This window comes from Nymphaea colorata, chromosome 2, assembly GCF_008831285.2.
Source record: "Nymphaea colorata isolate Beijing-Zhang1983 chromosome 2, ASM883128v2, whole genome shotgun sequence".
Lineage (NCBI taxonomy): Eukaryota > Viridiplantae > Streptophyta > Magnoliopsida > Nymphaeales > Nymphaeaceae > Nymphaea > Nymphaea colorata.
The window spans coordinates 14,802,519-14,827,022 of record NC_045139.1 but is presented as its reverse complement, the minus strand read 5'-3'; the positions used below and the strand labels follow the sequence as shown (position 1 = coordinate 14,827,022).

The following is a 24,504-nucleotide window of genomic DNA, read 5'->3' as shown; positions in this document are numbered from 1 at the left end:
ATCTTTTTGATAGTATCTAATTGAGATATGTTGAAAACTCAACTTGCTTCGTGTTGTAGGTCTATAATGCAACACTAATATGGGTGTTCGCTTAAGTTAATTACTTTGAGCGCACAGTGTTTACTCCATGTATGGACTTAGAATTAGGGCTAGAGCACTAGGACCAGGAGTGGAGGAGAAGGACAAAGAAGCCATGACCCATCTCAATTGAAATGGCGTCCTGCCCATGTGACCTTGTCTTTGAGAAAAGGGCCGCCGGGAGGAGGGGACCCTCATCTCTAAGCCTTCCCATGTGGGGAGCACATCACACTTGCTTCTTTGATTCTACTAAACGAGGTGGATGAGTCAAACGGGTTAAACTGGGCTAGCTAAGCTCGCTGGTCAAAGCCAGCAGGCATTCCCATCCACGACAAGCTTGTTGACTATGTTGACTTTGACTACGACCAGGCATTCCCTGCCAAACCCAGTTAAGGACAAGAGGGGAATATTATTGACACCTTATTCCTTGAAAGTTAACCACGCTATGGAAAAATTTTCTAAACTTTGGCATGTTTTTCAAAGGTTTTTGAAAAGTTAGATCTGCTTCTGACAAACCTTTTCTAGAAAATTAGACAGTTTATTCCAATCTTCTCATAAACCTAACCAATGCTTTTGAAAAAAGTTTGCGAAAAATTATGCATTTCCCTTTTGATTGTCCCACCATATTTAATTCTGAAGCTCATATTTTCAAAAATGTAAAGTACCTCATAATTACGTATAGGTTGTCGGTATTTGCTCTTGTTAGTTCTTGAGTAATTTGTTTTTGTCTAGTTTGAGAAGTTGTTTTCATTTGCAAATGTTTCATAAGCTGAACTTTCTGCTTGGTTAAATCAGTTATTCCTAGGTTTGTCAAAAGCATATTTGGTGTATTTTACACACTGGCAATCAGAAGATTTGCATCTTAAAATTTCTTTCTTGATTTTTATATAAGCATCTTTAAATATTTACTTTTATGTACATGTAGGTGCCCCTCCAGATATAAGTACTTATAAATGAGTGTCCCTCAAGCCAATTTAATTTTCTAGCTCGGCCACTGTCTTAGGATATAAATATCCTAACGTGTTCACAAACAGTAATTCAATATAAGTTGTATGTAACTCAAGCTATTTGGTAAAAAGTTGGATTTTTCTATTATTAAAATTTTGATGTTATAAGAGACCTTCATTTTTTTTTTTATATTATGAAGAAAACATGATTAAAGCAATGAAAATGACTAAGTGAATACATGTTCTTCATCAAATCACTCTTAAGATCATATCCGTAAGGGTAAATTGCATAAGAAACACTTTAATAATTATTTTTAGTAGGCTGGTCATGTTTATATGTGAAAGTAAATATTGGTCAAAAAAATATTAAAGGACTGACATGGCTACTTATTATTTTTTGTGACATGAAGACGTGGGATTTCTTTCTCTTTTGGGGCTTACCTAAAACTGTATGACCTTTGCCCGAAAGTCAATTTTAATGTTGGGTGAAAAAAAAAAGAACTATATATATATATATATATATATATATATATATATTCGGTTTTCATATTTTATTGCACAAAGTTAGGGAATTGATGACCTAATATTCTACAGTCCATTTGTTTTCTACTGTGCATGGCACATGTTTGGGTTTTTCTTTTTTAATTTTTGGGTGACTTCAGAAACATTCAATTCAGGCTCTTGAATGGCCCTGCAACCCATGAACCGGACCTGCCAATCAATGTTAGGCCTGTGTGCCAGCTACAAGTTGATCAACTTGTTGCACCATTCCTTGAACCTCCCATTCAAGCCAATGTTGCTGCCAATTGAGCCTCTGATGCACGGTATGGGCTCCATATATAGGGAGTCACAGGGTCTGGTGCGCCTGGTAGGCCTCCCCACAAGTCGAGACATTCACAGATAATCTTTGAAGGGCTTGGGAGATGTTGACGACACTGATCGTCGACAAAATTAGCGTGGATCATTGAAGGAAGAGGCGCAGGCGATGGCACTTTCTATGCGCTTTCCAACAGCGAGTGGCAGACCCACTTGGGCAGCGTCTTTTCGGCCATAGCCGGACAGACCAGTCATGTGGGCATCGTAGTTCCAGGTTCTTACCAAGCTGGGCCAAGTTAATGCGTTAAAAGGCATAAGATAAAAAAAGAAGGAAGTTGGAGCAGCTAGCAGAGACATCCTTCTGATATGTAGGCTCAGGAAGCAATTAACTTTTGCCTGTTCTCAAGGATAGTAGCCTGTTCAGGAGCCTATTACTGATGCAGATGACCCTAGTTGGCTCCCCATCAATTTCGGATCTTTATCTATAAAGTGCTATATATATATATATATATATAAAAAGAAAGAGAGAGAGAGAGATTCTGTGTTTCATGCACAGCAGAGAGAGGGGCGACATAGGCAGTAAGTTACTAAGTTGTGCACAGTAGAGAGAGAGAGAGAGTACAGACAAAGGCTATGACACCTGCTGATGCGTGGTATCAAGTGGAGAATCCCACTTGGAGGATGTTCTGTGTTTCAAGTTGGTACGAATTTGAGTTATGGATTGTATAATATCGTGCAGCAAGAACAGAACAGAAAGGTAAAAAGGGTTCAGAGAAGAAATGGCAGAACAAGATAAATATGTTCATGGGAGAACAAGAAAAATACGTTCATGCGTGGGACATGGAGCCAGATAGATTTTCTTTCAGGTCATTTGAGAGAGGGAGGGAAGACCAAAGGCAGTTCCTGTCCTCTCGACATTAGAGGGATGGGAAGAAGGGAGAAGGCTTCAGCCTTTACTCAAGCGGTGGGATTAACCTCCTGCTATAATATCTAAGATAAATAAATTAACAAATGTTTATAAACATATCCAAAAACAAAATAATATAACCCATCAATGCAAATTTAGATATACTGAAGCAAATGAATGGTGATGCCGCTGCTGATGAAGATGGTCGTTTGCTGCTATCGCATGCATGAGGTGCCTGCCATGATATCAGAGGGGTTAACTCTTCTCCCCTTTCTGATGTACAAATTGACGCCGATCTCTTTCCAATGTTAGGGTTCCAATGCGGCATCAAACCCCAATGTTAATCGAGTGGGGAGCTGGTTGCCTTGTGCATTGTGAAGGCCATGCCCCTATCATCAAGACTAAGTGGTGAAAGGAGTGCATGTGGAGAACACGCACTGAAATTTTTGAATGCACAGCCTCCCATGATTTCATTTGAAAGGGAGAGAAGAGTTCAGATTCGCAACTTTGGTCAGTGTGCCCTGACATCTTCTCTGTAGGGCGCCCCTTGAACCATACATCTCTCTCTCTCTCACTTTTTTTTTTTTTTTTTGACTGAGCTTCCATGATCCATCCTTACATCTTACTTACCAGTTACCATCCTTATTCCTTCTGTTATAAGGTTTTGACCACAAATTGAGGATCTGAAATCTCTTTGTATATATAATATATATATATATATAGTGGTAAAGTCCGATCGGTGATTCTCATATAAAAGGGATAATAAATCAACCTTATATCTGAGCTCCAAGGGCTATCGAAACAGGCCCTAATGTATTTAGCAAGATGCTTGGGATCCTGCCCTATAATTACGATCCCATCTCATGTTCAGGTCATCGCCTTGTGGTCGTTCTTGTATGTGGAAACTTAGTGCACACTCATGCATGTGTGTATGCTGTCCTTTGCTTTCGTAAAAGATGGAGGAAACTTTGTTCTTGAGACTTCTTCAAGTGGTATGTAATAAAAGGTCCATAGGAAAACAATTTCTGGTCTCGAGGAGGTATTCCTTGCCTTGCAAGGGGATTAACTTGATCTAGAAGCCATTAATTTAATAATCCATCTAACCATGGTTAATAGCTGAAAATAAAAGTGAGAGATGGAAACCATGTCACATGGGCGCGCAAAGTTGTCACGACCCAATTTTTGACACCAAAAATTTTCTTTCATTTATATAATAGCGGAAGCAATATTGAGTCATGACCAGAACAGAAGACATTGTTTTATTTCAATAATAAAATACTGGACCCAAACAAAAATAACCACAAATCTCCAAAACCGACGCAGTGTCCAGAATGCCAGTGCCCGTCCATCACAAGGCTGAGGTCGTCGCTCCAAAGCCAAAATCTATCAAGGACTACCTGTAGATATAGAAAGAAGGGTCAGAATTCCTCTGAGTATGGAAAAAATCCAGCCATGTGTGGAACATGACCCATCAAAATAATATCTGGTTTTTGTAAAACAAATATCTTCAAATCTTAACACATATTAGAGTAACGTCACATGTTCAGCAACAAAACGAGGTGTGCACAACCTCCCCAAAATTTCGTAGGCTTCCAACCGTGGTCCTCTGACAATGTCAAGGTCATCGTGTCGAGCAACAGAAATCCCCGTGGGCACTCACGGGCAGAACAGAACATCTCTTCACCAGGCGATCCAACGGATCGAGGGCACCTGAAGTGAAGCCTCCTGAGATATCCCAGATCGCCGCTGCAGCAGCATGGTCTCTCTAGGAACCCGGGTGGAGAGACCAGGAGTCTCGCTCCCAAACAGAAACAGAACAGAATCCCGGGCCCTTGTGCCGCCCAATACCCTTTGGGCCCTCCAGTACAGCCAAAGGAGCGTGCGTCAACTGTGAGCTCAGACGCACCACTACCTCCCGGGACGAAACCGATCACTGGGCAAAACAGAAAGCTCGCACTCGCATAACCATTGCACAAAGTCCACGTTTCGCCTTCGAATTTCAAAAGTGAGGGTTTACCAATGCTAGACATCGTCTAGTACCTCTCACAGAAATCGTCCGCCCTCAGGCTCGGTTTTCCAAACAAAATAATTCAGCTATTTTAAATCTTAACTGAATAGCAATAGAGCAAAACTCATTGCATCTAGAAACCTCTATTAGCAATATTATAATCCTTATTTGAAACAATAAAATTTGTATTTAAATTCTCAAACGTGACTTTCCTCCTCTAATGGTTCCAAAGTTAATTTCAGAACCATATTTCTGAAATTTTAAACACCACAAAGAGCATCAAAAAGTAATATAGCATATCATGTCGTTTTTAATTTATAAAACCCCCTTTTTGTAATTTTTAAGAATTCAGGGGGTACCAAAACGTGATTTCTTATTAAATGCATGGTTTTTGCTGAAAATCACTTTCCCAAGCCTCTTTTTGAAGAGGTTTTCAGCAAAAACGTTGCGGCATGAACGCTTAAAAGTTATAACAGTTTTTTCGCAAGTTTTGATAATAAGGTGGACCCGCTTTGAAATTTTTGATCATTGATATAAATTTGGCCCACGCTCGTTTTTCTTCATTTCACGCCTGCGTTTTCTCTCTCCTCACGAGCGCCTCTTCCTCGTCTTCGTGTTCGTCCGGTGGTGGAGTCTCCACCTTGCTTCCATGACCAAAACCAAGAGAGATCTCTCTGTCTCGCGCCAAGGCTCCTTCCTCGCATGGTTCGCTCGACGGTGAAGCTTTCGTCGTCCTCAAAGGGGAACGAACCAGAGAGGAGGAGATTGTCTTCCTCCCCTGCCCTGACGCTAGGGTTCTTCGTGCGCTGCTTCCAATCGACCGTCCGACCCTCTTAGCCGCCGCTGCCTCCTTTGCTGCTACCGTTTTTCATCTCTGCCTTGCGACGTGTGGAGGAACCGGCAGGGAAGGAGGGACGACGGGAGGGTTACTGTTTTCCCCCAAACCGCTTCTGTTACAACCATCACGGTGTTCCCTTCTCTTGGAGCTCTCCAGCAACAAGAAGATTGAAGAAAACGCCCCTGCTGTCGGCGACCGTGGCAGAAGAAAAAGGAAATCGAGGCCTCGTTCTTCACGGGAGGGGATGACTGAACGGGGGTTTCAGTCGAAACCCCTCAGTAAAGACCGTACCCCTTTTTTTGTGTGTGTGTGTTTTTATATCAGATAAGCATGCTCTGCTTTTTTTTAGGATTGAATGTAGTTTGGTTTCTCACGGATGAACACCCATAGCGTAATACAGAAAATCCGAGTAAAACATAAGCAGAACGGGAATCTAGAACCTCATGCTTGGATTCATTCTACATGTATATGTATCTATACAAACTCAAAATATACAGGCTTCATGCTCTATTCATGATCGAAAATCCCCATACCTTTGAACTTTGTAGCAACTTTCAGCAGCAACCCCTGCTTCTGGTTCTCTTCCCGCAGCCACGAGCCTCAGTTCCAAGAAGAGAGCAAAAAGGAAAACGTTTCTCACTCGTTCTCTCTCTCTCTTTCTTTCTAATGTTGGACGAGCTCCTCTAAGCCTGCGGTAACAGAAAAGTCCTTGCTGTAAAATGTGGTTACATATGCCCTTATCCCTATCTTTTCCACAGATCTCTCCCTTTGATAAGCTTGATAGTTGGAAAAGGATAAGGAGAGAAAATCGTGGGGCTTACATTCTTCCCCCCTAAAAAGAAATTTCGTCCTCGAAATTTTAGCGTACCTTATTGAAATAGTTGAGGGTAGCTATTTTTCATGTCTTCTTCTGGTTCCCACGTACATTCTTTGATGCCATGATGTTGCCATTCCACTTGAACTAATGAGATGGTCTTCTTTCGCAACGCATGTTCCTTCCGGTCTATGATTCGAAGTGGCTTTTCATCTGTTGTCATGTCCTCTTGCAAATCAACCTCTTCGTAGTCTATCACATGCGAAGGATCGGGTACATATTTCCTTAGCATCGACACATGAAATACTGGATGAACATGACTATATTGTGGTGGAAGTGCAATTCGATATGCCACCACTCCAACTTTTTCCAGAATCTCGAATGGACCAATGTATCTTGGACTTAATTTTCCTTTCTTTCCGAATCGAAAAACACTTTTAGTGGGTGATATCTTGATAAAAACATGATCTCCTGCTTCAAAAGCTAGCTCTCTTCGTCGTTGGTCTGCATAACTCTTTTGTTGACTTTGGGCAGCCAATAATTTCTTTCTAATCATGTTGACTTGATCAGTAAAAGGATCCTCAATCTTGTTGTCTCCTAACTCCTTCCCTGTCGGTTCCTCCACGTCGCAAGGCAGAGATGAAAAACGGTAGCAGCAGAGCAAGCGGCGGCGGCTGAAGGCGTGGTCCGTCGGTGGTGTGGCGGCGTGAGAAACCCAAATGCAGGAACGAAGCTCTCTTTCCCTTTCTGGTTTTGGGTGGTGGAAGAACCGTGGAAGTTCCACCGTCGGTCGGACGGTGGGCAGCGGTGTGGTAGACCCAAACGCAGGAAGGAAGCTCTGCTTTCTTTCTCCCTCTCTGGTTTCGTTTTCTTTGAAGACAGAAGGAGACTCCACAGGCGGTTGAACGAGAGAGGGAAGGAGCAGCCCGTGAGAAGACGAGGAAGAAGATTTCGCTCGTGAGGAGAGAGAAAACGAGGGCAAAAAAAATGAGGGAAACGAGCGTTCGGGTGATTTTATATTAAGTTTGAAAATTTTCAAAACGGGTCCACTAATTAGCAAAAAATTATGGATAAGCTGTTAAAATTTGTAAATGTTCATGCCGCATCATTTTTGCTAAAAACCTCTTCAAAAAGAGGCTTGCGAAAGTGATTTTCAATAAGAACCAGATTTTTAATATGAAATTGCGATTTGGTACCCTCCGGATTCTTGAAATTTCCAAAAGGAGGTTTTATAAATTTAAAACGAAATGATATGTTATATTACTTTTTGATGCTCATTGTGGTGTTTAAAATTTCAGAAATATGGTTCTGAAATTAACTTTGGAACCATTAGAGGAGGAAAGTCACGTTTGAGAATTTTAAATATAAATTTTATTGTTTCGTTATAATATTGCTAATCGAGATTTAGAAATGCGATGAGTTTTGCTCTATTGCTATTAAGTTAGGATTTAAAATAGCTGAATTATTCTGTTTGGAAAACCGAGCCTGAGGGCGGACGGTTTCTGTGAGAGGTACTAGACGATGTCTAGCATTGGTAAAACCTCACTTTTGAAATTCGAAGGCGAAACGTGGACTTTGTGCAATGGTTTATGCGAGTGCGAGTTTTCTGTTTTGCCCAGTGATCGGTTTCGTCCCGGGAGGTAGTGGTGCGTCTGAGCTCACTGTTGACGCATGCTCCTCTGGCTGTACTGGAGGGCCCACAGGGTATTGGGCGGCACAAGGGCCCGGGGTTCTGTTCTGTTTCTGTTTGGGAGCGAGACTCCTGGTCTCTCCACCCGGGTTCCTAGAGAGACCATGCTGCTGCAGCGGCGATCTGGGATATCTCAGGAGGCTTCACTTCAGGTGCCCTCGATCCGTTGGATCGCCTGGTGAAGAGATGTTTTGTTCTGCCCGTGAGTGCCCACGGGGATTTCTGTTGCTCGACACGATGACCTTGACATTGTCAGAGGACCACGGTTGGAAGCCTACGAAACTTTAGGAGGTTGTGCACACCTCGTTTTGTTGCTGAACATGTGACGTTACTCTAATATGTGTTAAGATTTGAAGATATTTGTTTTACAAAAACCAGATATTATTTTGATGGGCCATGTTCCACACATGGCTGGATTTTCTCATACTCAGAGGAATTCTGACCCTTCTTTCTATCTACAGGTAGTCCTTGATAGATTTTGGCTTTGGAGCGACGACCTCAGTCTTGTGATGGACGGGCATTGGCATTCTGGGCACTGCGTCGGTTTTGGGGATTTGTGGTTATTTTTGTTTGGGTCCAGTATTTTATTATTTAAATAAAATAATGTCTTCTGTTCTGGTCATGACTCAATATTGCTTCCGCTATTATATAAATGAAAGAAAATTTTTGGTGTCAAAAATTGGGTCGTGACACGGGGCACCAAACATTTTTAAAAGAACATTGGTGCGGGTGTGTATGCCTATATATATATATATATATATATATATATATATATATATATATATATATATATATATATATATATATATATGTGTGTGTGTGTGTGTGTTTGTGTGTATCAACTATATTATTTATTGTTTATATTCATAAAACAAAGATCAGAACAAAAGCATATTAAGAAAATTTTAACCATGTCCAAGCCTTGTCCTGTACCCGCACACATGCCCACCTACGTCTACAGGAGTGTAGTGCCTCTCTAGAAGTATTGTCCATGTGACATATGCTAGAAATATAAGCTTAATGGGTGGTTTGGTAACAATAGCAAACTGTTACTCTTATGTGAATCCACTGGCCTACAAGTAAGTGTTTGATACTGGTCTCAAATGGCCCCTCCTAAACCAACACAAAAGAACTATGTAAGCAAAAGATGGAAATATAATCTCCCACATGATACCCACACACATATTTTTTGTATTGGAAAAAGTACCCATATTATTCAATTCGATTAGTGTAATTTCTCCCACCAAAGAAGGATAGTGAGAGAGCTATGGTTCCACTTATAGCGCATGGTCTTTCCTTGTTTTAGGTTGTGGAAGAGGAGAGTCACGCACCATGTACAGTTGAGGTGCAGGCTTAAGACATCGCACACCTTAAACATAACTATGGTAGATTAGTTTTGGGGCCGGGGTGGTGGTTGTTGTTCATCTGGGACTTCAGCCATGTGCGGCTCCATCTCAGATACAAAATTTGTGGGGCAAACTTGACCTGCCCTACACTTCTATAGATGGGTGTTGCCAGAGATCATTGGGTTTTGATTCATAGTTTAATCCATTCAAGAAGTGAGCTGTTTTTCCTAAACCCTATACCATTGAATGAATTTCTTCCTCAGCAATAGGCATGGCTTGACAATGATTATGATGATCACGACAGCGACGACGACGGCAGTAAAAACAATGAATAATGATGCCAGTTATGCTGCAAAATCAACAAATAAGACTGTGGTTAAAGGTGAAGGCGGCGCCAACACGGTGCTAAATGTTTTCCCACAGATTTTTCAACGGGGTGCAGCAGTTTGCCGGACATATTTAATATTTAGAACTTCAGTCCAAATGTTCATGCATTGGCGATTGCTGAAAACGTTGACTAGAAAACAATTCGCAATAAGGTACTGGACTCTAAAATCGATCATCGTTACGAAGGCAATGAACCGCACTGGGGTGTTCGAATGCCTGAACAGTTCTGATATTTGAGAGACGTTCCAGTTTGTATCTGGCATCATGTAGTTATGGCTGATGTTGGCGACATTGTGTTAACTGTCAACTTAAAGGCTCATCTATGTACTTCCAGAGTTCTTGATTAGGATGCAGACCCTTTTTTTTTTTTGCTTAAAATTTTGGTTAAATGATCCACGATGCTTCAGTAGTTTTTTTTTTTGTTTCGGATCTTTTTCCCGCTCATGTAGAAACTGTTGCAACAATGTTGGGAAAAAACTTTATCTTTGAGCATAAAGTTCTTGGTGTCATATGAACATTTGTTCTTTTAATTGCCCAATTGCACTTCCCTTTTCTCTTTCTCTATCAAACATGTCGATTGTAAGTTCATATTACATGTAAAACTATATCCACTATCTCGGATCTCACTCCCTCTAGGAGGGAGATTGTGTGTGACACCTTTAAATGTTTCATGTGCCTCTCTGAATTATTAATCACGAAAGGTCGCAGCTAAAGAAGTAACCTTTTGTCAAATTCCATGCATTTCTGTACTTTAATGGCTTTTAATGGTTTGTAAATATATAAGTTTGCGAGAAAGATCCAAATGTCGCTTTCTCTTTTTCTTTTTTGGATAAGAGAAATGACAGTTTCTTTAGCATTCCTTGTGAGCTGGAGAGACCCACTGCCTAACAGAAAGTTCCTTGGCCCTTTAAGGCACAAGGCTTGTTTCTGGCGCTTAGCAGTGTTGTTCTTCTGCACTTCAACTTGCACATCAGTGGTTTTCCCTTCAAAAATATCCCATTCTCAGAGATACATGTTTGCTATGCACAGTTCCAGTTTTGCCTAACAAATTAAGTCTTTCTCTGCCTTGGCACAGTAGTAATGGATGCTTATTTTGAGCCGACTACGATGATCAGGTAGGAGGATCAACTGCTGGTGCTTGTTCTACTCAGTCGCCCTGCAACAAAATTTCCAAGACGGCATATCGTTGTTGTTTCACTTTTTGCACCATATATGCAACCGCTGTTTGCTTCTCATTCACTTGCTCCGCACGATGTGGAAAACTTATCGAAAGTGCAGGTTGATAACGAGATTCGACTTTGGACTTATCGAAAGTGCAGGTTGATAACGAGATTCGACTTTGGACTTATTGTGCAATGGATATGTTGTTTATGGTCGGTTTTTGGATTTGAGATGTTCCATTATGGAGTCGTTTGGTTAATGGAACAATAACATGATACCATTTCATGCACCTTCTTCAAAAATTAAAACAGATTCATATAACATCAGACATGAATCTGTCCCAATATTCGAAACAGGATTATGGAACGGTGTGTTATTACTCCATTAGCCAAAACAACCTCTATATGCCCATACTGAACCCGATCTGAAACAAAGTTTCTATGCTCCTGTACCATAAGACCATGTTTGGATGTCTAGATGACCTTTTCTTGGCGTGAAAATTATCCCCACAATCAAACACACCGTAGGGCAGTTTAGTTCCCTTCACCATATTTCAAGGTTTAAGTCTTGGAATGGAGTGAAGGTAAGTCATAGTCAGATGGCTCGGTCTAATATAATTTTTGATTCATTTTCTGCTTCAAACATGGCCTGGATGAAAATCTCGTGTACAAATAAACTTAATCTTGTTCAAGCTTGACTTTGCTTGAAATAAACTTACCTGGGCTTAAGCTCATAGATTGCATTAAACCATAGTTACCAAGAAATTTGCTCACCTTTGTTCGACTCTCCACATTTGATAACACTTTGAGAACATCCATTTCCTTGCTCTTGTTTCATGCATGCACTGCTTCTCGTATCCATTCCATTTACTAGTAAAATCTGTAACTATAGCCTTGGCATTCAAATTGATGTGAACCAAGTTCAAGATTCGTCCGCTTAAGCTAATTTACTTACAAACAAACAAAAGCATGTTGTTCCAAAGCTAAAGCCTGAAAAATTGAATTCCTTACATTAAGATCATTTGTAAGGGAAGGCAACAAATTAATCGCACCGATATAAGGAGGGGCAGAACCAAATTGAAATGGTACCGATAACAGGGGTCATGGCCACGCGCAACAAAAAAAGACCCAGTAAAGATTTTGAAATTATATAATTCCACCGCCCTCCTCAAGAAAAATTATTCCATTCAAGATCATGTGTATGGTGAGTAAGATTAGGAAACAAACCAAATAACTTGTGGATCGAGTTCAGTTCTTGGTCATTTCTATATATACAATTTGGGTTCAATTTCAAGCCCAATTAAGCACGATCTTGTTTGTTAGCCGAATATGACACTAGTTTGTATACTTGTTTATTTTGGTAAAAAAGAAAAAAATGTTCATTCATTTCTATATTCATCTAAACTCCAAACAGTGGATACACAATATTTTAATTGATGGGTATATCATTCCTCATTGTCTCGAACTCTTGTGGACGAAAGACATTTTAATTGATGGGTATAACAGGGGTCATGGCCACGCGCAACAAAAAAAGACCCAGTAAAGATTTTGAAATTATATAATTCCACCGCCCTCCTCAAGAAAAATTATTCCATTCAAGATCATGTGTATGGTGAGTAAGATTAGGAAACAAGCCAAATAACTTGTGGATCGAGTTCAGTTCTTGGTCATTTCTATATATACAATTTGGGTTCAATTTCAAGCCCAATTAAGCACGATCTTGTTTGTTAGCAGAATTATGACACTAGTTTGTATACTTGTTTATTTTGGTAAAAAAGGAAAAAATGTTCATTCATTTCTATATTTATCTAAGCGCAAACAGTGGATACATAACATTTTAATTGATGGGTATATCATTTCCTCATTGTCCCGAACTCTTGTGGATGAAAGACATTTTAATTGTGGAAAGAAAAAATCAGACAGTTATATGAAAAGTGGATCACGGAATATCCAACCTTCCGTATCCAAATTTGAATCACACATCAAATAACATCCACGCTTCTACAGACGTCCGTACTTGGATCAAGATCTCATGAGAACGGATCCAATAAAAGTTTAGATCCGATTTGGTTAGGCCCTATAGGGGATCCGATGCTGACGTGGCAATGCGGGGTCCACAAGGTAGGGCGGCTGGGGAGGGAGAGGAGCGACACGCTGGCACGGACACTCGCGTTTGGTTTGGAGGGGACGGAGCGATGAGAGCGGGGGTGGGGGAAGTATAAAAGGGAGAGAGGGATGGCTTTTTAGGGGGGTCACCTGCTTTTCCTCTCTTCCTCCACGGTACCCCCTTCCTCCAACTCTCGGGGGTTTCTTGACCCTTTTGTGGGGAAGGGTGGTTTTCTCCTTGTCCGCCGGAATACCGCCTTTCTCTGTAGGTAACACCGGCCGGAAGTCTACTTCTTTCCCCGGGATACTGCCGCCACCCTTTTGAAAACTCGTCTCCATCGCCTGATCTGCTCTCTGTTTTTCTTTCTCGTCTTTCGGAGGTGTCTCGCGATTCCGTGCGTCTCCGGCAGCGTGCGCGTCTACCTTCCGCGTAAATCTCTTTCTGACTCTCGTGGAATTTTCTTTTTGTTGAAGTTTTCTTCGAGGCCGACGCTTGAATTGCCGAATTTAATTTTGCTCTTGTGTAACATCGTCGTGCTTCGCTTTGAATTTGGCGTTTGCTTTCTTGAAGATGGTCGAAATTGTGGGGCCTATCTTTCATTTTGGATGTGTCGCTGTTTGTAAATGATGCTATTGAATATAATCAATTGTGATGTTTTGCGGTTGGATTTGATCATGATCTTTTTATGAGGCTTCTGACTTTGATATATTACTTGAATTTCCCGTTGAATTTCTGTGTTCCTATTTTATTTTTAAAAAAATTGCGCTAACTTTAAAATCAAATTTGTTCAAGATTTTGCCAGTTGCATCTTCCGTTTGTGATATCTGTCGCTTGTAAACGTTTCTATGTGATCTGATCCTAGTTCATGATTTTCCTCAATAATTGGTCTGAATTGTGACGTTTGATGCGGAATTTTTTCTTGATGTGTAGGGAACTGTTTTGTTCTCCTGTGGTTCCTTAGGTACCTTTCTGCATGTTGATGATTGAATCGATTCCGTCCTTCTTGATATGTCTTCTTTTGATGTTTCCTTGTTGATGATTTAGGTGAATTTGATTTGCTGGTCTTACTAAGTTTAACCAGAATACCTTTTCCAATTGCTTTTTTCATCGTTATTGGTTCTCGTTTTCGGTTAAAGTATGGGCTTTGCTTTCTAGGTTGAAGGATCTAAAGCTTCATCTGGTGCAAAATGGGAGCATTGGTCTCAAGATTGTGGTTTATGTTGTTTCCGGCAAAGGAATATAAAATTGTTGTTGTCGGCCTGGACAATGCAGGAAAAACTACTACACTTTATAAGTTACACCTTGGAGAGGTCGTAGTCACCCATCCAACTGTTGGAAGCAATGTAGAAGAGATTGTTTACAAGAACATTAGGTTTGAGGTCAGTTCTTACTTCTCCAAATTCTACTCTATATACATAGCGTCATGCAATTAATCTGCATTACGTGTTCAAGTGATAGTCAATTCAACTGTATGATGAACATGGGTGTGAATAGGTGTTAATCAATTCATTTGCCTTATCTTGCTGGTTTCGAGTTCTTTTTTATTTTGCTGTGTTCTGGCATTTTTTGCTATTTCATTATAACTATTAAACATAATGCTAGCTGGTAAACATCTGTTCAAAATGAGGTATTGTTTTTCTTTTGTTAATGTAAAATGATGTTACAGGCATCTTTTGTATTCTCTACATAGGCATCTTTTGTATTTTCTACATAATCCTGGGACTATTTCTCCAGCTGTGTGCATTCCTTATTGCTTCTCTTCATCATCAATTGACCTCTGTCATTGCCTGACTCTTTTTATCTTCCCCCATCTTATCCATCAAATCTTTTCACCTATTATAGTTGTGATCTTTATCTCTCTTCGACTTCTTATCTGTCTTGTTTTGACAAACAAATTTTATTCGCTTGCTAGCCCACAGTTGCTGGGTTAGTGGCTAAGTCACACGGATGCGGGTGCGATACGGGGATACAGGTACGGACATGACAATTTTCACAATTCTCGGATACGTGGATACGACAAATATAATATTCTCAAAAATTATAAATTCAAAAAAACATTAAATTAATAGTTCACACTTAAAGTCACAAACAAAACATTGTTTATCAATATCATCATTCTAGTCATTGTCAATGCCCAAATCGTCCTCAGACTCATCTTCTTTTTCCACAATTTCACATGTTGATGGAATAGAAGGTTCTTCGAATCTTGAATTAACAGCTTCAAGTTCATTGTCTTCTTCCAGGTTAAAGGCCTCAACATTCATTGGGACGTGAATGTTGAAGGAATAAAACACAATGGTTCAATATTATGTTATTAAGAAATGAGAAAATAGTTCAATCTTATGGTAAAAACTAACAAATGAGAAAATGATCTTCCACAAGGCTACTACTGGTGTCTCAAAAGCCACCAAGCTGGGAGGAAAAACATTCAAAAGCTACCAGGAACACTTGTCCATGGTTGCAACAAAGAAAAAACGTTCTTTCAGGTGGAGATAATGCAGTACAGCTAAACATTAAAAGTTCTAAAGTGCCATATTCTCCGGAACCGGAAATAACTCGTAGAAATTTCAAGCCGACCTACTCAACTGGCATAAAAACAATTTCACCTACCATCAAACAAGATCAAACAATCAACAGAATCAGTAACCAAGAACAAGCGACGGTTCAAAAAATTAATAATCCAGAATAACGAAATCATAAAGAAAAATGATCGAACCAACAAAGACTAAAACTCCAATTAGTTGCAACCACATGCCCATGATCAACAATTTCATACAATAAAAACAGGTCCCTAAAGAAGAGGACCTAAAAGGCGAGACTCTTATAGTGCACGAAATGAGCTAGGCAAAATTTGCAGTTGATGAACAAAGTTCCCGTTGAGCTCCATCTCCTTCCCTTCCCATGTCACCCTCCCTCTCCGTCGATGATTTCATGATATCAACCCCCAATCGTTCCACAAAAATGAGAAAACCACTCATTCATGCAAAGAAAACCCAAAAACAGAAAAAAAAACCCCAAAGAGAACCTCCCCAAATCCACAAATCCAAAAACAGAAAAAACCCCCAAATGAATAACACAAACCCTAACTTCTAATATCGAAAAGAAAAAAGAAAAACCCACTTACCTGTCTATCGCCAGCTGTCGCCGGACGCGACCGGACGTCACCTTGTGTTGCTGGAAGTTGTCACCATCGTCCGATCTTTGCCCACGATCTGTTGCTGCTCAGAGACCTTGTCGGGTGAAAGGGAGAAACTGAGAAAGAAAGCTCGACCTAACAAAAACAAATCGGGTTTTACAAATGGATTTTTTGGGTTTGGATCGGGTCTGACCTAGACCTGATCCAAACATATCCTAGTCGTATCCGTGTTGGAATTCCAGTATCGGAGTATCGATACGGATACATGGGTTAGCCCACGTATCCGTGTGACTTTGGTTAGTGGGTTTCGCTTTCCTCTTCTCTTTTCAATCTTTATCAACTCGCTACAATTTCTTATGCTTCCCTGGAGGCGACTTCATGAAGTCCCATGCAGTAACTTTAAGTTTAAAAGTTTGCAAAGCTTATCCCATTTCTTAACAGAGCCTCATCGGCTAAGTCACACGAGTGCACCAGCTATGGTGGCGCGTTGGTGCACCCACACCAGATGCGGGAGCGCCCGCCACGGCACCCGACTCGGTCAAACCAAATCGGGTGCTGCTGACCGCACACATTCTTCTTTTTTCCCTCTTCTCTCTCTCCCCCCTTCTTTTATTTAATAAAAATTTGAATTTTGTATGAGATTAAGGTAACCTTGATAAAAAAAAAAGTTTAAAAATTTAAACATATATATATATATATATATATATACATATATATTTGTTTATATTTATATGCTCTCATTGTACCCACACCTAATTCTTTTTGGAACTTGCCGCATCTCGCACCCCGCACCCATGTGACATAGCTCATCGGCAACTTATCCTCGCTGTTGTTCACATTCCCCTGTTCTAATATCATCTGTATTCTTCTGTTTTATAACAATGATCATCGGAAACATGTACAGAGATGGTTAGAATTGTTTAGTTCCATTTGGTTTTGCATAAATTTTGTTGCTTTTAATTAATTGTAAGTATAAATAGAAATGCACCCATAAATAGGTTGACTTTTGTGATTTTTTCTATGTTCTTCCTTGGCAATGGGCTACCACGAGACGAGATACTACTACCTTCCAGGTGTCAAAATGTGGTCAGGAATAAGTTGGGGTTCTTGATACAGTGTAAGCTGCAAAAAGGATCTGAAAGAGAAAAGTTATGTGACCATTTCCCACTCATTATAGCTACGAAACATGCACAACAAGCTGCCCTAAGGACGAATATTGCTGATACATGTCATGCTTATGAGGTATTTTATTTAGCATGACGCACATGCCTGTCGGCGATCGCTGTCTTGTGTGGTTCTCCCATGATGCACCTGTGTCTCGAGCTTCTGATATTTAATTTTTCTAGTCGACTGATTATCCCTGTTGAGAAAGCAAATAATGTTTAACAAGGTGGACATACTGGAGATTGTGTGTCAACCTTTCACGAGTTCAATGAGTTGTAAGAAGTTGACACTGAAGTTTTCTGGTGGATAGATTTTATTATATCCCAAGTGCTGCCGTGAGTATTGACACCCTTCCTAGTAGAGTGGATGCCCTCGTTTAGGCGATAGCAGTGGAGCTTTCAAGGAGCTTGAATTTCATCTCACGAAGATCTTTGGTGGGTCAATATATGGCTATTTGATCTTCTAGATATGTCACTGCCCATATCTTGTAATTGGTGTGAGTTTTTAATGTAGGACACTCGTGACGTTTTTATACAAAACTATGGAACCACCCACATGGAGCAGCCTCCATCTGATGTGAATTGAATAGATGGTGAATACCAGTCAAGTAAGTGGAGACTTGATGCCTGAATGCTGGATAATTTTATCCTGTATTCAGTTTGAAGTAAACATAGTTCCATTGCACACACACGATTGAGGAAAATCTTCAGTGAGATATGTGCAACTTGGAAAAGTGGGGAATTGGTCTTTAGTTTGGATTATCGTACACATAGTTGGAGACTACTTCTGTTCAGACATCAAAATTTCGGTCTACATGATTATATCCTTGTTGAAGATGGAAGAAATTATTGTGAATGTCGTAGTGGTTATTCTGTTACTGGGAGGAACTGCATGTTGGAAGAGTGTACTTGCTACAGTAAGATCTCAAATTTGACCATTTCATTGGATGTAGTGATATTAGTAATGGACGGTAAGGGAGAATTTTGAGCTTCCGGTTTTCCTGGTGGCAACAAATGCCTTCTCTGTTCCAAAACTTGTGACATTCGTCACCTACACGAGATGAACAGACATGTTCCTACTAGTTGATGTTGACTTTTTGGTTTACCTGCCAATATCGACCTCAAGACTGGAAGTTTTGAGATGTTGCCATGATTTTCTAATACTACAGATATTGTAGGGCATTTGGCAACAAGAACACTAACAGTGTTCTATGGATCTGTCCCAGAGCTTTCTTAGGAGTCAATTGGGAATGGAAACAATAACAAACTGTTTTATGAATCTGCCCAATCTTATTGAACAATTTGTTACTATTCTCATTGCCAAACAACCATTTAGGAGAAATTTGGCATTAAAAATAGCTTGTAACTGTTCTATGAATATGCTCCAAGAATATAACTGAAAATTGGGGTAGATTTATGAAATATTCATTGAAAAGTTGCTAACTGTTCCTTCTGTCAAACAGGCCCTTGGATCTACTAGTCCTTACTCACTTGTGGGCAAGAAGGGAAGATCATGGGGAATGGGTCTATAGTCTCCTTTCTTGAATTTAAACTTCATAATTTTCATCCATTCTGATTGCTGTACCGTGTTGCCAATTATATTTTAAGATTCTTGTATATTTTTAACTTCGTATTCTGGTTTACATTCCTTCTCCGTCATTTTACTACGATGTTTCAAGACAAATTGAGTACTTTGTATAAACTGCTACAAAACCTTTTGCTCCATTGAAAATCGGGTCTCTGTGGGTGAAGATTGATTTCATCAACCTATTCTTGTATGAAAAACCAATATGCTGCCGAGTTAATTTTTATAGTCGTGACTTAATTGATATGACAGCATTAATATTGCTTGATGGAAAACCAAAGCTGACGGTGCTTTTCTGAAGAACGATTGCTCTTTTGTTAGTTTTTTCCTTTTTCAGTTGAGGGGAGCCCAAGGATCAGGGAAAAGTAGGATGAGAAAAGCTTGTGCAACAAAATGACAGGGTTGAGACATGATATAGGATTTAGGTAGTGATTGTTAGTCATGTTTTTCCTGGATAGAGATTAATCATGAATATTATCTTATGGTTGATCAGTGGAATCGTGATTGTATAACCAAGTCAACAGATGAATTATATGACCTGAACAAACTCTGATTGTTACACCCAGTTTATTATCTATGATTATTGAAGCATTGAATTCTTAATATGATGGTACAGATATTATCCTAAAATTTTCTGCTGATGTCTACGGTCTCATTTGCATTACGTTGCTGCTTGCATCAGGTCTGGGATTTGGGAGGGCAAGATCGACTAAGAACATCATGGGCGACCTACTACCGTGGAACTCACGCGGTCATTGTCGTGATCGACAGCACGGATCGTACAAGGATTTCAATAATGAAAGAGGAGCTCCTGAGGCTGTTGCAACATGATGATCTCGAGCATGCTGTGGTGCTTGTCTTTGCTAATAAGCAAGATCTAAAGGATGCAATGACACCAGCTGAAATAACAGATGCTCTCTCGCTTCATTCCATAAAGAATCATGACTGGCACATACAAGCGAGCTGCGCCCTGACCGGTGAAGGCCTGTACGATGGGATGGGATGGATAGCTCAGCGAGTTTCCGGGAAAGCAACTTCCTGAGCCTGCACGCCTAATTGTTTTCTGCCTCCAGGTGATTAATTTGCTTCAAGCAGGAGATGTGCTTCACTTTGTATAAACACTTGGTGTCATGGTGTGAGAAAATGCTTTTTGATAAGTTGTACTTAGAAGACCAATCTTCAGTAACATTTTCAATTTGGAATGCGTTACAAGAGGACCTGTATGATGGAATTCCTTGCAATTGCCACAATGCTTTCTTTTTCGAGTTTTACAACAACAAACCACCCGCAGCTTCTCTGAGAAAAAATAATGGACAAAAAATAATATAACAGAAAGAGATCAATTCATTACATAATCTGGCATCCATGACCTTTCGAATTCTGCAGCCCTTCGAACCACCGATCCCAAGCGGGATTAACAGGCCCAACCGTGCTGCATGTCATAAGAAATAAACCCTTCTAAGTACGGCTGCCTGGAAGAGACATTAAAAAGAATAGCTATTCTCGAAAACAGTTCTTACATGGGCAGGAGAGGATCTGGTCTTGCTGCTACGCTTTGTATCAAACTGATGCAACAGAATAGGACAAGTAAATTGATTGGGCAATTCTAAACAACCAATAATGAGAATGAAAAGGTTCAGCATGCTTACTCCTGACATGTGATGGATACATTTTCTGTAGCCTCCAACTCTTCTATTTCTTTCTGAAGACATTTCAAGCAAATGCCAAGCTTCATTAAAATTGATGCTTCGGATGTGAAATCAAGCGGTTTTCATAAGACGATTAAATTGATGCTTCGGATGTGAAATCAAGCGGTTTTCATAAGACGATTTATGTTTTAAACAGGTTTCCCCACAAAAGAACAGGAATAGGTGCAATATGAAAAGAACAAGAAAGCAGTGGTGCTTTTGCATTCTGACAGCATGAAGAATAATCGCCACTCATTCCATAACAAATAAGAAAAAAGTGTACTCCTAAATGATATTTATGAGGAGATTATATCGGCAGGCACTGTGAACCATATAAGCTATACGTTTCATGAATTGAACGACTGCCTGACCAGGGACATGTGAGATTGTGAGGTATTCAACAAAAAAGGATCACTGATTGGAGTTCTAATTCCTACTCTTGCCAGAAAGACTGATAAAATGCTGTGCTGATAAATTGTGATCTGATACCAGAGGAAAGTATGTCTTAGTGGAAGCAATGAAATGTTCGAATGGTCAGGTTGGAATCCTCTTCGGTACATTGTGTCTTGCCAGTTTTTTAATCTCTTAAAACAACTTGAAAGCCATGTGCCTGCATAATTGCAGGACATAAATGCACCAAGCCTATGGTTGATCTCTTATGGTTCTACAAATGCAGACCCCTCCTTAAAAAGTTCCTGCACATGAAAGCTCAGTGCTCAGATCTATCACTTATAAACAATTGATTAGCAGCTTCTATGATGCTCGCCATGCAGTCAAGGTCGTAAACCAAGTAGAATGACTCCGTACAACATGTATAACGCTCCATTTCTCGTAGCTAGTTTGCTGAAACGTTTAACCTGAGGCCTACATTGCTTTGTTTTTCTTCTACTGGTTGTTGCCACCAGTTGTAGTAGGATTGTAGAAATACGTCCTATGGGAAGGGACTGATAACCATGCAAGATGCATTTTCCACAAGATTACAATCTTGCACCTTGGTTCGAGCACAACCTTGGAATACGTAGATGCCATGTACCTGTTTTCCTTACAAGTAACAAGCATGAAAGTATTCCTACTACTGCCTTCCTTTTTTATGTTCCGTCACAGAATCCTTCCATGCTTATATTAACCCTACTCATCAACCATACAATCAGTTGGCCTATTTCAAAAGATTTTTCCTTTTAGGCTTCAACACTAGAAAAAGGCGTCCTACTACCAAAACCATCCACATACAGCTTGCGTTAGCCCTTTCTCTCAATATTCTCTGAAGATATTCCTCTATCATTTTCTTCTATTGTCATGCCACTTCCCTGCGCCTGAATGTCTTTCATGCTACTAATCAATAGCTAGTCCTTTTATTCTCACTACTAGAAGATGGTTTGGCAGGTTCTTGTTGCTACTACCAATATAGCAACTTAACCATAATATATGATTCATATCATCGCTCAGAAGTAACCAATGGCGCCTTTGTATCTCTTTTAGACAAGGGAGGTTACCAGACACAGACCAGCAAACCAGGGATATTATCATATCTGCTAACAACCATTCAGAACTGTTGGGCCAAACAACATTTTTCGTTCTCTCTGACCCTCTGTGTCACCCTTTCTCTCTTTCTCACGCACACAGACACTCAGACATGCATGTACAAATCAATGTCATGCCTGCCCTAACAAGAAAATCTGAACATCGGTTACTACTACTTAGCTTTGCTAAAAGATGCCGAACTAGAACTTCTTCAATATTCAATACTCAGAAAAATGTGAGTGGCTCGTAATTTAAACATCTAACTGTTACAGGAACTTATGAGGCTCTCTAGGTTTATGCTACCACATTATCAAGAACACAGCCACAGTTCTGCCGTTACACTGAGTAGAAAATTACAACTACACCAAGAAGAAAGCCAAATTATTGGCAATTAATTTACAAAACTAACGGCTCGACCTCCACGCGCTCCTCACCAAATCTAGAATGTGAAGTGGAATGCGGCTGGTTGATGCAGTTTCCCACACTGAAGGGGCTACTTCTTTTTACAAGAGTTGAGAATTACACGGACGATTGATCGACATTGATGTCTAAAATTCAAACATTATGAACTAGGTAACCAAGCCTATCAACTTACACTAATCACAATAAGCTACGGTGTTAACCCATGCTACGGTGTTAACCCATACATTAGCCAAAAACATGTAGAATAACAGTCTCCCTATGGTTATCAGTACTGCAATTCACGAGAAACAAACTTGTAAACAAAGTCCAGCTCTAATGTTTAAAAATCCACTTTTCTACAAAATCTGCAGAACATAAACCACTTTGCACCGAATGACGATCTATTATGATACAGATATCTCATCGTGAAGTTCCAATTTCATAAGTTTTCTACAGAACAGTTAATTAATTTAATCCACCTTATAACAATTAGGCTTTTACCGCCTTGACGGTCCACCAAATCAAGTCAATTAGATAACATTTTGATAAGAGCAACTCAATTATAGTTCCAAGGGAGAAATTCAGCAATAACGATTACAGTCGATCACATTCATCCATGTTCTCTCATAATTTCACCAACCAGCGCAATAACTAGGTTCAAATTTTCAATTTTATGATTAAAACCATGAAATATTGCTTTCCTAACATGAAAACCTTTACGATATTCGTGCAACGCAGTCGACACCTATGGAAGAAAAAGAAAAGGACCTCCAGAAAATGGATTCAGATTCTAAACAGAACCAGGAAGCCAACATCAAAGTAGGAAAACTGACCTCCAGAAATCGTGCCTCTTGCTCCAACCGCTTCAACTCCGCCTGGATCCGGTGCTTTCCTCGCGAATCTGCCGTCACCGGGCGATCCAGAGACGGCTGCGGCGGAGATTCATTCGAAGTCTCCGCCACCGACGCTCGCATCTCTAGACCCTAGAAATTCAAACTAACAAGGAAGATAATCCCTGAAAAAATAAAAACTATGCTATCCAGATTGTCTTGCTTCATGGAAATACCACTAAAACCCTAACCCTCGTCATCTGACGGAGATTACACCTCCAGTGGAACCTCCCCCCAAAAAAATGGAGAATTAAAGGGACAAGATGATCTTTTGTATCAGAAAACGAGAAAAGGCAACGACCATCGAAAATTTTGAGATTGAAAACCCTAAATTCTCCAAAAACCGAAACGTGATCGAAGCACCGATAACGAAAACGAATCTTCTGATTCCAGGGACGAAAACAAAAATTGAAAGAATGTAAACAAGCAAATTCTTAAAAATAGCGTTAAAAATGAAATCAACGTTCACAAAAGGAAGGAGCAAGGCGATCGGACGGCGAACATTCAAGATCTACAGGGAGAGAGATGCAAGAGGGATGGATAAAAGAGAGGAAAAGGAAAAAGAGAACGAGTTGAGAGAGGGTTGGAAAAGAAAAAAGCTAAAACAGAAAGGCTGAGGCATTCGGAGAAGGTGCTCAGAAAGGAGCGGAAATATGGGAATATACCCAAACAAGGGGCGGGAGAAAAGGCGATATAATTTTCACTTGCCTTTCTGGGGGCCCCCTTCCCATTCCCAGTTCCCACCCACCTTTTCTGCATTTCCTTTCGGCGTTCTCTTTTCGGTATAATTTCGAAAAGACGGCTCTCACTTTCTCACATAAACAAAAAGAGGTCCTCCTTTCCTGTTCTTCCTGCCGTCTGATTGGTTGAAGTTTGACCGGATCTTCAAATCCGGTTTCTTATTCCGACCCGGAAAAAAGAGAAAAAAAAAGAGGAAAAAATAAAAATTTGCTTCTATTATGTATTACACCATTATTACCTATGTTATTATTATTTATAAAAATCGAATAAAAGGCATGTC

At 40.1% G+C, this 24,504-nt stretch overlaps 2 protein-coding genes across 2 annotated transcripts; one reads left to right on the top strand and one right to left on the bottom strand.

Moving 5' to 3' along the window:
* Positions 1–13,228: 13,228 nt before the first annotated feature.
* On the top strand, positions 13,229–20,232 carry LOC116247675 (uncharacterized). Its single transcript, XM_031619924.2, has 3 exons — positions 13,229–13,527; positions 14,254–14,477; positions 19,665–20,232. The coding sequence occupies exons 2-3, from the start codon at positions 14,286–14,288 to the stop codon at positions 20,022–20,024; spliced, it is 552 nt and encodes a 183-aa protein (XP_031475784.1). The 5' UTR covers positions 13,229–13,527; positions 14,254–14,285; the 3' UTR covers positions 20,025–20,232.
* Positions 20,204–24,126, bottom strand: LOC116247676 (guanine nucleotide-binding protein subunit gamma 2). The gene is made up of 4 exons (XM_031619925.2): positions 23,427–24,126; positions 20,632–20,684; positions 20,503–20,547; positions 20,204–20,414 (listed from the first exon to the last, which is right to left on the bottom strand). Exons 1-4 carry the CDS (start codon positions 23,565–23,567, stop codon positions 20,330–20,332), a joined length of 324 nt encoding a protein of 107 aa, XP_031475785.1. The 5' UTR covers positions 23,568–24,126; the 3' UTR covers positions 20,204–20,329.
* Positions 24,127–24,504: the final 378 nt, after the last annotated feature.